This window comes from Falco rusticolus, chromosome Z (assembly GCF_015220075.1).
Source record: "Falco rusticolus isolate bFalRus1 chromosome Z, bFalRus1.pri, whole genome shotgun sequence".
Lineage (NCBI taxonomy): Eukaryota > Metazoa > Chordata > Aves > Falconiformes > Falconidae > Falco > Falco rusticolus.
In genome coordinates this window covers 11,119,476-11,135,937 of record NC_051210.1, presented here as the reverse complement: position 1 = coordinate 11,135,937, position 16,462 = coordinate 11,119,476, and the positions used below count along the sequence as shown (strand labels likewise).

General features: G+C 40.9%; 1 protein-coding gene across 2 annotated transcripts in view; it reads right to left on the bottom strand.

The window, feature by feature from the left end:
* The window catches only part of LOC119141728 (paralemmin-2-like), a 155,803-nt gene that overhangs the window by 22,885 nt on the left and 116,456 nt on the right, over window positions 1-16,462 (bottom strand). Inside the window, exons 6-7 of one of the 2 annotated variants that reach the window (XM_037374299.1) lie at window positions 14,125-14,226; window positions 8,588-9,292 (exon numbers count right to left, since the gene is read on the bottom strand). In XM_037374299.1, coding sequence (XP_037230196.1) covers window positions 8,588-9,292; window positions 14,125-14,226 — 807 coding nt within the window. Of the gene's footprint in view, window positions 1-8,362; window positions 9,293-14,124; window positions 14,227-16,462 lie in introns of those variants that run through there. The other variant, XM_037374300.1, reaches the window with a different exon arrangement.

Here is a 16,462-nt window from a genome sequence, read left to right as displayed (position 1 = left end):
TTATATATGTCATATAGAATACATTCTTCATTTAGGAAATTAGTTGACCTGGGACATACTGCCTTGCTGAACAAAGCCAATCCTTTATCTTCTGCAAATATGAAAAGATGCCATGTGATCCTAGAGCAACAGGATCCTAGAGCAACAGGTAGTTGGCAAAGTATCACATGAGAAGGAAAAGGAAAAGAGAAATAAGACAGTAACAGATATAAAGAGTTAATATGTGTTGAAGCATCTAATAGAAATAACAATCAGAGTAGCACAGCACAGCACTGGAGGAAAGGAAAAAAAACCCAACTGTGGAGTTAGTACTTTAATTCTTTTAGTGAGAGAGGCAGCTCCAGTGTGGTACGTCGGTGAGATCACAGAGCATCTTGAAGAGTGGTAGTTAGAGAGAAACACAGTAAAAAGACACAGAAGTAGGCGCAGTGAAAAGGCAGATTTATTTACTAGTAATACTGTACAGAGAAAAAAAAAGGAGAGAAGCCACAGTTACAGCATGGCTGTTGCTGGCAGTGTTCTTGGTTTTTTATTTTTGTTGGGTTTTTTTTTGTACTCATTTTTTTAATTTGAAGAAAAAAACATAACAGTCAAAAAAGTACACTTCAGGTTACAAAGTACAGCAGCTATCCCCAGCAATTCTAATTCAGTGTTAGCACAGCAGTTTTTCCCCAACAAAATGGGATTTTATTTACATTAGCTCACAAAGAAAGTGGGAGACTAAAGCTTAAAAAAAATCTCAACCACAACCTACATTCACCATAAAAGCTGCATTTTACACAACATTTTCTTGAACCCCTATGAAGAGTCATTCTTCATCTATGGAATGAACGTAGTCGAGAGGGGCAGGACACCTTTAGAAATGTGTTCTTTGCTTTTGTCTTGACCTGCTCTTTCTTGGCTACCTTTGCTGCACTCAGATTCCAGTGGCTACTGGAAAAGCAAAAAGCTTTTATCTCATAGATTTATCTCCTGTACCTGCTCCGAAGCAGTGCTTACATCCATACTTGCAAAACAACAGGGACAAAATTTGCCCCCATCATCAGTGAAGCACCTTAATCATAGATACAGCCTATCTTAACATCTCCTGAAATCTATCCCTAAGCACAGTGCTTAAGTATGTACTACACTTCAAGCAAGTGCTTAAGATGAGCAAAGCTTACGCACTGCATTTAATTGGGACTTTACACAGCTGCACAAAACTGTCTTTATTTTTGAGTTTGCTTCTCTGACCAGCAGATTTTCTTGGAGGGAGACCAGTAGCTTCTTGGCAGCTGATTTTACTGAGAATGCCTTTGTGTGCTGGATCAGTCTGTGGGGAAGTTCACGTTTTCTCCTGGCTCCATAAACCTGCCAATAGCAACCAGACAATTATGGGGTGGCTTTACTTCTGCTCCTGTAAGTGGCTTCTGGATGCTGGTATTTTATGATCTTGGGTATATCTAGCTCATACAGGCTTAGGGGAATTAGTGTGTCCCCATAGGAATGGGAAGAGGCAGCAGTTTTACCTAAACAGTAAGATTTTAGTGGAACCCACTAAACCCACGGGCAACCCATGGGATGCCGGATCAATAAATAGCGAGAGTGCTCCTCTATGTCCAATCAATCTGCCCTAGGAATCTGGAAAAATGCAGGAAGGTGTCCAGACACTGAGGACAGGATACCATAATTTCTTTTCAGTTGGGAGTCACACCAACAGGCCTGAGGTGAGGTTTTTAACTCCAGTCTCTCTTTTCTTCCCTCTGTTTTTGCTCATAAGAGACTTTAAAAAGGGAAGCAGAGAAAGAAGAGAGAAAGGAGTAGCTAAGCAATGGTGTCCAGAATGAGAGCAAATACAGAGACAGGGAACTGGCAGAGTATGGAGCAGAGGTATGCAGAGGGAAAACTTTGGAAGAAAAACTTACAGTACCTCTTCTATGTTGTGTTCGTGTGCAGGTATGAAATTCAGCCCCCACCCTCTTCAGGCACTGGGAGTTTTGAGAGTTCCCAGAGGGTATTTGTCTACTTTCAAACACAGTCAGCAAAGAGATCATGCTCTAAACCCATCTCTGCAGAAAAGTGCACCAATTTCACAACACTGTTTAAAAATCTATCGAATTAAAGGAATGAGAAGACACAGTTAAAGCAGCAGCATAAGCCTTGCTTGTAGCATATTGTTTAAAGACCAGGCCCTATATAAGCATTTGTGCATGTGCTTAAATTTCAGTTTTCTGGGTCATCCCATTAAACTAACAAGGGCTGCCTGGGTGCTTAGTTTTATGCTCATGGGCAAGTCTTTTGGTCTTATAGACCTACTGAATAGATATGCAAGGTCTAAATTCAGATATGAATCATTAACATACCAATGCAAGTTAAAAATGTACAAATATACCCAAACTGGTGGACTTGGTTACTTAGCTAATTCTAAAAAATAATTAAAAAAAAAAGTTTTTTTCTTTCAGTTGCTAAAGTAAATTAATTCTTAAAACAAACCCCTAAATCCTCCCTTGAAAAGAATTTGAGAAATAATTGCAGGAAAGCTTTGCAATACAGTAACGGCAAACCCCCTCAAAATAAAAGAAGCTTTTGCAAACTAGAGGAAGGGACTCAGAATTCTTCACAAGCTTTCCCTTAAGAAAATTGGCCTATGCTTAATCCACTGAACAACCTAAGTGAAGCCACCACAGGAAAAAAGCTATAGATTTTGCAAGACTCTTTGAACCCATGAGGAAAAAGGCTCAGTTTTATAATGGTTTGATTTTAAATACAAGTGGGACATTTTTAAGAACTTCATGCACCCTTGTCACTATTTACAAGCTAAGTTATTATTATAAATTTATATTACAAGTTTGATTTATATTCTCTTTGGACTAGATGTCAATCCATTTATTAAACTGAATATATTCAGCCATTTTATACAACTTACTCTTTTACATACAAAAATTACAATCCACATTTTTGTTGGATATTGTCATAGCCTGTGACCTCTGATTAAGCTCAGAACTCGTTTACTCTTGTTACCCAGAAGATTCATGAAACGTCATCTGAGCAAATCCTAAACTTCCTGATAGACAGAAAGAACTGGTTGAAACTGAGTGAGTTCAGAAAAAATAGAGACACCACAGCTCAGCCTGTGGGGAAATCCTCTACTTTGTCTAAATGATTTTGTTCTACTCTTTCCAGTGGCACTATCTCTTGGATTTTGAAATCTGATGTTGGAGAAAGTAAAACAAAGTGAAAAAACATATAGTTCTCCTATTTAGCCATACCTCTACTGAAAATAGGTAGCTATTGCCTACCACGTTGGCCTTCTAGATAAAGAAGTGTGTCTAGCTATAGAAAGCACAGGTCCACTTTTTTCTGTGAAATACGTTTACTCATTTAGCTGTGTTTGTAGCAGGTATATTGGATTCTACTCTTCTAACTTTACTCTTTAAAAAGTGTTGTGATCCTGCTTCCTAGAGAAAATTGTGGTTAGGTCTACAAAAGATCCCAAGAAGCTGAGCATTGTCATAAACATATGAAAAAGTTCAAAGGCTCAACGTAATGGGAAGGATGATATTCAGAAACTCAATCTCCATTTAGGGTTTGTATCTCATTACAAAAATATTTACTCCTTAAAAAAATACATGAATGTAAAATACTACATTATTATATCCCCACTTACTTTCCAAGTATGCCATTTGGATGTTGGACTAAATAAAAAGGTAGAACACCTTTTATTTCTCTAGCAACTCCGTATGCTATCTATCTTCTCCAATTAATTTGTATCTCTGTAATTTTAAGCACAAAGAATCAGTAATGAACTTAGGTGCTATGGCAGGGGTCTAATATATTAGCTGTCAGGGAAGTGCCACTTAGTATTTGCCTGTGGATACCACTGCCGTGATAGCAATGCTGACTTGGGAACTGATCCTACCAGATGGTAAGCACCATTTCATTTTGTGTTTTTCTCATCAGAAGTAGCAGTGCTCAGAGTTAGCCTCTAGGACTGGAACACCCTGGGCAAACTCAGCAGTGCGTAAAGTTGTTAGAGGTACACAAATAACACCCAGACTACACCCTGTTAATCATTCATGCCCTGGTCTTGCAGACACCTACACACATTCTCCCTGTGAGTAGTCCTGTTGACTGAAATAGGTCTATGCACAGCAGAATTAGGTGTATGCATTTTTGTTTGCAGGGCTGAAGTCTTCTATTGCACCAGTAGAGGTACGCTTCATGGAGAAGGGGCTTCTGCACACTTCTCTTGCTGGGGATTGAAAGATAATGTTGTGTTTATACAGCTTTGGAATACAGCCTGCACTTTTTGGAAAAAAATATATAAAGGAAAGATACAAAAAGAAGAAGGAAACCTAAGAGTGCTAAGGCAAACTGTCAAATGGCACATCATACCTACTTTGTCATTCATTTAGATAACATCACAAAGGCAGACCAGAGGAGTTCTGTAAACATATACCATACAGTACATCAGCCACGGGAAATTAAAAAAAGAAAACAACCCTGTAATTCTTTTCTTTCTGTATTGATGTTCTTGTAATTGAAAGAGATTGCCTAGCCACTAATCATAATGCTGTGTTTTTTGATTTGTATTTTTCTTCTGTTAAAAAAAAAAGAAAGAATGGAAGTAAAATGCAGTGGTTTGCAAAAGAAACAGTCCCTGAATGCAAACGAGGGACGACATGGTAAGTGAGTTCATAGAAACTTAGAAAATACAAAATATAAAAAAGTTTTGTAGGTTACTTTTTCCCAGTCTAGGAAAAGATACACTGAAAAGAGGTTTTTTTTTGTTTTTCTTAAAAAAGTTAAGGCGAGCAGTTTGTTGTGGCAAAATGCTATCACTGAACCAGTTTCTGAGTCTACTTTTTTGCATCCCCTCATGCTGAAATTGAAAATGTACATGTGATGGCATAAGTTAAACAGACAGGGAGTTTGCTTAAAACAATAAAAAAAACCCCCGCCTGTAATGATCCTTACAAAAATCTCTCTCTGCTTGACCACAGAGTGGACCTCTTCCTTCATGCCTGATTGTGCATGAATTTCCACAGGCAGCTTCCTATCTGAGGGTGAGGGGAGAACTGACCCCTTCAAAGCCCAAAGCAGCCCTGGAAAACCAGTTTACATTCATAAGCCTAGGCTAACGCATCTGAATTCCCCTGTAACTTGGCTGCTGGTTAATGGCTAGAAGGGACAAGCCGAAGTCCAGGCACGGCTCCTGTGCTTGTGGAGGTGGATGATTGGAGTAAGCGTGTTTCAGCTGACATAGCTAAGGCCCTCCGAGTTCAGACTGATTTGCTCCTGTTTCACATTTTTCCTAACCTCAGACATGGAACTGCCCTTGACCCGTAAAGACAAACCCTATGCAGACAAACCTTAAGCTTTTCTGAATCTATCGGGGCCCATTAACCATGGAGTTCATATGAAGACATAAAAAACACTGGCCTTCCTAGGCACTCAAATGTTAGCTACAAGTATTGAGCAGTAGGTATTCAACAGGTTTAAGGTTTAAGGCTTGTGCTCTACTTCTAACCACTAAAGGGCCACTTCTGGACTCCTGCCTGTCACCATCTCCCCGCCACATTGTGCCTTAGATGTTGCAGTGGTCCCAGACATGTTCTGGTCCCAGTCTCAGCAAACATCTCCCAAAGCTGGCCACTGAGGGAGTCATCCCCAAAATGCTGAGTCTGTGCTGAACCAGAAGGTCATCTGACGGGAGCATGTGGCTGAAGAGGTGCATGGACAGAGTAGGTTAGGGTAAAGACGACACCCCAGATTTCCCGAGCAGAAGTCTTTGGGAAAAAATTTCCATAGGAGAGAGGAGCAGCAGAAGGAAAAAGGTTGGGCTGGGAAGACACTGAGAAGCCAGGGTGACCATGATGGTGACATCACACCTGGAGAGGAAAGGGTGGTAAGCAACGAGATGACTGGCCAGACCTGGAGGAGATGGCTGAAAGGTTTGTTTTGAAGTGTTACCGGTGAAGTGAACAGGCCCCAGAGTGAGAGAACTATTGCAAAGCATGCCCGGCTCCCAGGGTAGAGGCAAGACAGAAAGGGCTTCACCCTTCACATTGCAGTGCTTTGGGGTCCTAAACATGCCTGGGGACAGCCTCGCCAGGCCACCTTAGGGTTGAAAAATCAGGGTCTTGTTTTAAGAAATGTTGCGATTTGTAAATGCTTAGACTTTCTGGGAAAAAAAAGGAAAAAAACACACAAGCCAACCAAAAAAACCCAAAACATGGGTTGCTATTTTCCAACAAACAGCCATCAGACCTATTGTCACAACATGGGGCTCTGCAGCCATTCCTCTCTTTGATAAAACTTAACCACCTAAGCCTGAGTCAAGAGATGATGTGCAGAGCTTCTGTGGGTGAGTTTGGTCCTTCTCCCATCCGAAAGCCTCCAGAGGAAGTGGAGGGAGTGTGAGGAAGTCTATTAATCTGGCCAGGCCACTGAAGCAGATATGGAGGCCAGCAAAATTTCTGCAGGTGTCGTACAGATTGGCTGTCCTTTCCTGCTCTCTGCTTGCTTTTTTTTCCTGACTGTCATCTGGGCAGTGGTAAAAAGTTACATCGACCAGCTCCATACCGATGGCTGAGTGACCTAACACAGGAACTACTTTTTGCATTTTTTGTCTGTGTATGTTTTCAGTGTGCCTCATATTACCACCACCATGACAAGTGTCTTTTTTACTGGCACAGAAAGAAAAGAGTACAGAGCAAGAACTCTGTTTAATCAGATGCTCTGAACTAACAATGCAGTAAAAGCACCATCGAAGAAAGAACAGAAATACCATAGGAACCACCTCAGACTGAAAAGAGGCTTTTTGTTGTTTTCTCTTTTTTCTTTTCTTTTTTCTTTTCTTTTTTTTTTTGTTTTTCTTTTTTACTTTTTAAATTTTGTTTTTCAGTTGCTGTTACTGGGTTTTGGTCTGATAGTTTCAAAGACACTTCAAAATAATCTTCAGTACTTTTTAGCACTATCAGAAAATATAAATCCTGATTTTTAATCTCACTTTTGTAGTTATAAATCCAGACCAACTCCACTAGAACAAGTGAAGCTACACTTAAGCAAACCTGGTGTGAGACAAGAATCAGGCTCATAATATATTACCATGAAAAAGCTGGCTGCTTTTTCATTGTAGTTAGAAGAATCAAAGGACCAAGGAACAAAGAAACATCTACTGATTCTGGATGCCTTCACCTTTTTACGTTTTCACCTAGAGTTGTTTTTAACGGGCCTGATTTTCAGAGGGCTGATGAGGAAAAAAATACTGGAAATCAGGCCTCTTTGAAGTGTGCCACACCAGAAAATGGAGCATCCAAAACCACCAGCAGTTTCTGAAAATGTTAGCCTTGCAGCAGTAGGATCTTCACCTTAAACAGCTGCTCCAATAAAACTCCAGTGGGCCTCCATGGAAGCTTTACCTGGGTAAGCAGGGCAGGATCAGATCCATTGCCTGTCATTACATAGGTGCACTGGAGGTACACTGTATGAGAAATTATGCTTCCCTAAGAATTACAAAATAAAATTGGCCCTGCCCTCATTCCCAGGACGGAGAATTTTGTCACTGAATCCAGTGGGAACAGGGTCAGACTGTGAGAGAAGTTCATTTATATTCTAAGGAAATAGAAAACACTATCTCTTATCTACTGGAGTTCAGCAGGAAAACTTCATGTATAAACATTGGCAGAGTTACTGAAAGGCAAGTAATTAGATCAGTGACTCCATTTCAGTTGGTGTGACAGCTGCATCTTTTTCATGTCAAGTTAATTTCAACTGCAATTTGGGGAGATGAAGTACACATACAATACTGTAATCTGGAAGATTTATATAAGGCAAAATCATCATTCATACATTTTCTAGAAAGAATAATTAAGGTCCACTTTTGGTATCACCAATAAGCAGAAATGGCTGATGGGTTTTTCTGACACTGCAAACTAAACTGGAAAGTTACTATGAAACAAAACTATGTGAACTTTTTTTGGAAAGACTTGTCTGAATTTTAGCTAATTAAAACAGTGAAATGATCTAAGCCTTCCCCCAAGAAATAAAAAATCGGATCTATAAAATAATGTTTAAATGTGATTTTTCTTAAAAAAGAGAAGCAACATTTTTTAAGGCTCTCATATCTGGCTGCTGTGAAACACTCCCACAAAATCCTAGGAATCTGATCAAGCCCGCCAGATATCCAAAGAAAAATGTAAAAAGTGTTTTCATTATATATATTATATATATTATATATATAAATCAAATAAATATGAAAACATTTGTTCCATTTCCCATTTATCTCTCACTCTGCAATATTAAGGAAAAAAAAAACCCCAAATCAGCAACAACCAAAAAAAACCCCCCAAAACTCCCATCCCCTCCCCAAACCCCGAATAGTACGTCTGATGGGAAAATAACCATGCGTTCCTCTTCCTGAAGAACTAGAAAGCAAAGCAACCCAACTGCAAGGCAATGGAGGCATTCACTTCCAGTTCACAGTATTGCAGTTAGAAGTACAGTGAGGTCTAGGTAAGTGATGGAGCAGGAGCTGCCTGGAGGAGGGAAGGAGGAGGTGTTCACATGACAATACAGCATTGACAGCGCTTTTTCTTTTGTGTACCTGGGGCAGCTTCCAAGGGCAGGCTCTCTTCCTTCCCTTCGGGAGAGGAGGGCTCTGTCGTATCCGACAAGGGCCTACCGGAGACCAGCTCAGCAGCGTTTCCATCCATTGTGGAGACATCTGTCACTGTCTTCTCCCGCAATGACTTCTCATCGTCTTCATCAATCAGGACGAGCTCTGCCTTGATGGTCTCGTCATAGCCCAGCACTTTCTTCGTTTCCTCCTCATCATCAATGTTCTGGTAGCCCATAAATATCATTGTCACTGGCTGCTCTGCACTGGCCTCTGGGGCTTTGCCACCACAGGGTTTATCTTGGGGATGAGGGTTCACAGCATGCCCTTTGCTGGGTTTGTGTACCATTTCCAGCTTTGCCTCCTTGAAGAGCATTTGCTCCTTCATATGGCTAAGGTTTCCATCAGCTACCACATTTCTGTCTGACACAGTCACTGTTTCATACCCTCCTTTTACATTTGATTGTCCAGCTTTTTGCATAAGTTCATCTACGTCCTTTGAGCTTAATTTATGTACTCCATTTTCTACCACTGTGCCACCAGAGTGAACCTCATAGACTACCTTGGTACCATCATCATAGACTTTGAATCCTCTTTGATGGGCCTCATCTGGGCCAATAGGTGAAGCAGAGACAATCTTGGTCTCTCCTGTCTGTTTGTCTTTCTCCACATTAATTTCCATGGTGCACAAAGCTTGAATGAAAACAAGAGAGGAAGTGCATGTTACAACAAAAAAAGCCAGTGAATGGTTAATTGCCAAATAGACAAAGAAAACTACTGTGCCCCTTTTCCTACCTCCTGCTTCTAAAGGGCCAAGCATTCTGCGTTAGAGGTGGGATGCAACTCTGTGGACAGCGATGGTTGTTACACCACAGCTTTTTATGCACCTGGAGGCTAGGCATACCTGTGGCAAACAGGACCTAGTCTTCCAGCTCACACCGTGTGGAGATGTCTGATCAATTAGGAGCGCCAAGAACACTTGGGTTAGGTGTGTTTTAGGCAAACGGAGGTGACAGCATGCAGGTTGCCCACAACCTTTCCATTCTGAACTTGCCTCAAATTCAGAGAGAAACTCCAAGAGCCTTTCTAGTCTCTTTTCCTTCTCTGCCCTCAAACTGCCAGTTAGGTGGTAATAACTTTTGTTTGTTGCAAGTAACACATGGACTGCTTTATTATCAACGCTCATTCTTGCTTAACTCTTCCACCTGTAGTATTCAAAATGCTTTAGAGAGGTGAAGAAACATTTTTTACCCCTGTTCTACAGGTAGGAAAACAAAATCACACAGGAGTGGGATGATTTCTCCCACAGACGCATGACAAGGCAGCTGTCTCAGCTTCCACACCAAGGCATTAACCATGACCTCTGCTTGCAGATTAAGAGAATGTACAAAACGGCCAAGAAGTGCTCCCTCATTTATTTTAATTAGGCCCTAAGCATTGTTGCCAAAGTTGAAGAAAAAAGTAATAATGAACTGATTTTCAAAGTGTCATGAAAAAACTGGTAAAAAAATGCATGTGAGGGATGCTGCTTTAAGATAGCAAAGAAGCTTTTCTAGTGATTCAGAAGGAAACAATAACAAGATGAAGACTGTGGAGACCACACAGTAGGAATAGACAAGCAGTCTACACCGCCGTAACACCCATTTTAAGATACCGTGTCATCTCACTAGGCAGCTTTTCAAAGAAAAATGTGCAAAGGTGTCACAGATTTTCCAGAAGTAGACATCTGTTTAAGCATTCCTTTTATGCAGATGAAGACATTTTGGCTCCCCGACAGACATCCACAGACACTTAATTACAAATTACCACAGGCAGTGACAAGTGTTTGTGAAACTTAGGGTGACCACATCCACCAATGAACCTCAATGGTATAATCACAATTTGTCTTACCTGCAGACACTACAAACTGACATGTTTTTTCTTTTCCCTGACTTATTTTCAACTGAGTACAGAATATCCTTGCCCGAGAACCGATGTAGCTTGGTATGCTTGTATTTATTAAATCATGATTAAAAATTACTCTTACTTTAATATATTCCCTCAGTCTTATTATTCACACATAGTAGAATTTTTCTTCTGTATCCTTAAAGCAGAGTATTTAATCATCAATGGGAAGTTTATCATGACATACATCATGACCCCCCTTATAGCTCTAGACAGAAAATTCATGTGTTGCTTAGTGGGCAATCTATTGCATGTATTGCAGACTGGCCCTTGAAGTTATCTCCTCTGGCCCCCAGGAATGCAGTCTGGAAGGCAGCCCAGCCAGATGCAGGGTCTGGACATCTACATGCTGTGTGCATCTGCTCAGACCTTGGTCAGTCCAGCAGGGCTGTTTAGGTGAAGTGCAATGCCACACAAACACTTGTGTGGAGCAGGAGGATGGAGGTGCCAGTGGTTGAAGGAGCATTGCTACCTCTGAGAGCAAGGCATTGCTGAAGGCTGGAGTGGGCTGCAGAACCAGGGACCTCACCCTGGCCGTTGCAAACTATGGGAATATGCCTAAGGACTGTGTTTTACCACTGCTTTGGGGAGGTTTATGGACCCGCTGTGTCCATAGCTGTCATGACCCTGAGCACAGGATGCCCATTTCCATAATGAAGTAGGGATGTCAGTTTTCTGATCTTCCTCGCCACGCTGGAATTTTCATGCCTGGCTATCCCACAGCAGCCTGAGCAGCCAGGAGGAGGCTTTAGGAGTGAGAGCTGGGCTCTGCTCTCAGCTGTATGGTAGCAGACTGAGGGGCAGCCAGCATGGAATGAAATAGGAGAGATTTATATAGGCTGAAAATAAGGAAAAAAGCTGTCACCCCAGGGCTGGTAGCTATTAAGCCCTGAAGCAGGTTGCTCTGAGAAGTTGTGGCAAGCTGCACCGTGGTGCAGCTCAGAGAGCAGCTAGGATGGATTACTTACTTGGGACCATCCTAGCACAGGAGCTGGTAGACAAGTGCCCTTCAAGTCTCATGCAAGTACCTCTGCCCTGAAACCTTTAATCTAATTTATAGAGGTACTGAAACAAAAAGATGCAGGTGCCACCACTAACACTCTGGAATTGATTCCCTTCTAGGTGCAGTTTCTTGGGTGGATGTTAGGGGAAGGAGGAAAGGAAGAGGAATTTTGTTTATTGCCTTGGCCTCTGGGCTGTGGGTGAGTGGGCTACGAACATCACTTGATCTTGCTAGGGGTGCTCAGGCAGATATTGTTGAATAACTTCCCACATTTCAGAGGTAAAAATAGAGGTTGGCTAGTCTATAGGGAAGATGCTATAACTGCCACACTGGCATGTTTTTGAGTGGTGGACAGCTGAACTGAAGTAAAGCTGAACTATCAGGGAGCAACAGTATGTCCAGAAAATCATCTCTGATGTGCAGTGGTTCTTGATTTGTTCTGAGCACCACAGCCCTGCACAGAGAGCACTGCAAGCCTACTGACTGGCTATCTGCTACCTTCTTGGTGAAAAGCAGCATCCTGAGCAACCCTGGATCTCCTGTGCTTCTCCTCTTTGAAAAGTAAAAATACTATCTGGGGCTTGACTTTTCAATAAAGGCTACTGATTTTCCTGTGAAATAGTTGAATGCCATGTTATTGCACATATTTTTAGTGCAAAAGAGGGTGCAATCTGCCAGACCCTCCTTGTTTTGATGAACGAATTTTATTCAGTAGTGTGCATGAAAAGGCTTGTTTAATGGGCCTTAATTAAGAATTCAGAAGCCAATAGGGAAAATCTGATAGTTAAATCACATGGACCTGGCCATATTTAGGAAGAGTTGTAGGATGCATCTTTTTATCAATGGTATGGAGTACTGACAAGTAACAACATCTTACTTATTAGGCAGACTTTGGGCAAAAAGTTCTAGTATTGCTTGGAAGACTCTGTCCCGCTGGCTGATCTGATCTAGAAAATTAACAGGTCTGGTCCTTGTGTATTTTATGTTTGGCTAATTTGCTTAAGCATTTGCCACTGTCAGTGTTTTCTTTTAGTTTCTTCTACCATGGCTTCAGCAGTAGTGTTTTTAGATACTGGCATTACATGTAGTTTATGACCTGCCCCAGGTATCATATTAAAGTTACTTGTGCAGGTAAATGCTTAAACATACATGAGTGTCTTAGAAAGCTGTTCACTAGTGAAATGCATTGCCATGGGAGGAATAATAGAACATGGCTTATCTGCCTGTATGCATACTGTTTGTTCTCTGCAGAAAAATTTACCAGCCCATCTTGTCAAAGTAGCTGAAAAATGAACTAATGTTTATTTCTAAAAGGTCTTTAAGCAGAGCTTATTTACTACAAAATGTACTCTATTAACACAATACAAAACTGTCTGACAATGGAGTTGAAACTGAAAGCAGTACTTGAAGATGACAACCTGTATTCATGAGTACAAGTTTTCTGCACAAGCTTTAATTACAGTGTAAAATGATGCAGTGCTTCACAAAAACCAGATCCCAACATGCAGACAAAAGCATCTAGCTTCTGCCTGTTATGTGGATTCAGAGGCTGTTCTTTAAAAAAAATAATCTCAATATACTTTCAGTTTTTTAAAGATGTATGCTTACAGTCTATCTTCGAGCACATACACTGTTACCTTTTGTTTAACCTATTGCACGCACATGATACTCTTACCAAGGACCACATGAACAAGGCTTCTTGGTCAGCTGAAGAATCAAAGAAATTATTGCTTCTTTGGTGTTGACAAAATGGCACAAAACACACAGGGGGAAACTTGCTTTTAAGACAGATGAGGGTAAGCATTCATGGAAGGAAAGCTTTTGGAATGGCTTCTGAACAAAATGACATATTCTGTAGGTGTGCACAGTGTCTTAGCTGCAGACATTGCTTTGCTGTGCTTGTTAACCTGTTCTTCACGTAAGACACCTTTCATTCCCACTCCTTGGGATACCTCTTAAATAGCCACCAGCTATCTGGTCTTGAGATAGGGAATACATTGTTTAGAAAAGAAGGATATTGAAAATAAGAAAAACTTACAACTTTCAACCATCATGTTGTTACATTTAAAACACATACTCAATCTGAAAAATAAGTATTAGAAAATTCTTTGTATGACTTCAAGCACAAAACATGCCACAATTTCCCCACCTTTTCCCCAATAAGAAAGAATGGCATACAAATCAGTATAAAATTACATAAACATTTGAAGCATGTATGGGGTTTTGTGAGTGTCTCTCTGTTTCATTCATTTTAATGGGAGTTGCATGGCTACAACAGACGAGACAAAACCTTGGCCTAGATACCATGTATTTGTATCAGCAGAGATGGGAAGAGCGGAATGTTTCCACGCAAAAAAACCCAGATGAGTTTCTTATGCTGCTTGTAAGTAGTTCAACTACATTTCTTTGAGAGTACTCATTGCTGCTCAAAAAGCCTTGACTTATTTACAAAATACAAATCAAGCAGCATTTCCTGGCATTTAAATGATATTGGACACCATGCCTATTAAGGTAATATAACAAAAAAAGTTCATGGCTACTGGACTGGTATTATAATACTTTGTTCCTTGAGACTTACCAGCTACTCTGCTTGCTCCGTCCCACCCAGGAACTGGATCTGCTGTTCGTGAATAGAGGGTTGGGAGTTCAGGGATCTGGGAGTAAATGTAATTTACTGCATCTGGTGTCAGAGAACAGGAAACAGTTAGATTCGTGCTACGAGCCCCAGTGGCTTCATTGCTTAGACAGCAGAGTATTGTCAGCCCTGACAATAGTCACTGGAGCTTTGTACTAGATAATTGGATCAAAGCAAACAAAGTGCAAAGTCACCGTCGTGTGATTGGTGTTCAATAGACTAGCTGAGGCAGGAGGGAATGGGTCCAGATGACTCAAACCTTATGTCAGTTGAACACATAAAATTATTTGTCAGGAGGTTCTGGATTTATCAAGTCTGTGACCTTTAAAATGGAGGGGAGAGGCAGGGAAGGTAAGGAACAAATCTAATCTGATACCCAGAATACATGACATTTCAGATAGAGATATAAAAGCCTAAAAATGCTAGTGTTGATTGAATGGGATGAAAGGCCAGCTCTTTTGCGCTGTCTGTTTCCGATATATTTGAACCGGCACTTGGCTTTTTGTTCTTAAAGCTGAAATTTAGCTAATAATGAAATCATGTGTAGATGTTGATAGGGTGGCCTGTCGTGATCTTCAAGTAGGTATTAAGCACCTGTCAGTTCTGCAGTGCCATCATTCATTAACAAACCCTGAACTGGTAAAAAGCAATCTTAAAGGAACTGACTTGTTTTACATATAAGCTTATGGTTGTTTAGCATAAGCTAAGTACGTTCTTTACAAGATACATTACAGATGTTTACAGTTATTTACCTGGAGGTGTTTTGGGGCAGGGTTAAATATAACAAGATAGCATATATAACTCTGCAAGGATTCAGGGGCTGAGATAAAAGCAGAGCTCAGAGCAGAGATGTGCAAATAACTGACTGGAAGTTCAGGCACCAGACCAAAACAAAAAAGAAAAAAAAATTAAAATCACATTTTTATCAGCTGGAAGTGTTTTTAGTTTTGTATGGAAGTGGTTAAATTTCTGTTCAAATATAAGATCCTGTCTGGTGTAAAAAACCTCCATTTTCCTCCAAGGGTACTTTGCTGGTATAATGTATAATTTAAGTCTTTGAGCCCTCAGTACAGCCTGGTCCATGTGTCAGGGTAGGAGGCAGAATCTGCCTTACTTGGTGCCTCTTGCTGTTATATAAGCAGGTGAAAGAAAAATACCAGTGCAGATCACAAAAGTGAACTTGTGAGAGTGAAAATGAAATGTCCTGTTGTAGGCTGCTTTACTGTATCTGGTGAAGGGAGGTGCTTTCATCACATTCCCTATGGGCTAACACCCATACCAGAAAAAACCCTACACCTGGCAGCATCCTCAGCAAAGACATGGTGTGCCACCTCTAATCCCAAATCTGCTCCTTTGGCAGGAAAATTTGGCCTGGTATTAGTGAGATGGTTTTATTGAAATGGCAGCTTTTACTTAATAGCGTGCAGTGGCCACTAGTGCTGCTGGGTGCAGGAAGACAGTAATCACAGTTCTCAAGAAGATATTCCATCCTTCCATGGAGCATTGTAGGTGACTCAAGTAAGGAGGTCTCCTTTCCCCCTTCCTGTGCCAGAGGAGGATGCCACAGAGGCACATGCAAATTCATTCTAGAAAGCCAGGAATTTAGTATAGAAGTTCAGTCTGTAACAGAGGAGTTTGAAAAAAAACACCTTGTTCAAGCAAATATTATTTTATTTCATATTTCAGCGCACAAATGGCAGGCTTGGCAAATGGACTTACATATTTTCAGTGCATACTGTCTCCTCGAAGTGTTTTATTTTTAGAAGTAGAGCCTAGAAGAAATAATTGTTTAGGACACAGCTGACTAAGCAGTGGCCAGCAACTGCTGCTTTCTTTTGCAGGGTTTCTTGCCTCTGATGAGAAACTGGTACAATGTTTGCTGTTGTTATTCTGGGAAATATCACCAGCAAATGATCAGGCCATTATTGAAAACTGAAGTAATTTCTCAGAAGAAAGAAGAAGTGGGGACTGTGTTTCTGGGCCAGAATAAGAACACACTTTGTGCTCTGGAAATGGCAGAAGTTCAGTAATTATTCACTCCGTAGAGTGTACTGCTGTAACAGTAGTTTCAGCACGCACTCCTCCAGCTACTTGAGTGACAGATGTATTTGTACACGCATGGTTGTAATCGATGCAGACTTGTGCTGCTTAAATAGTCATCCTGACTTCTTTTACAGTCCATGAGACTGTGAAAGACCCATGGATAGGGTACAGTTCTCATCCCAGGGCACTTCATGTGGCAAAAAGCCTTTGCAAGTGTTTGTTTTTCCCCAGTGCCTGT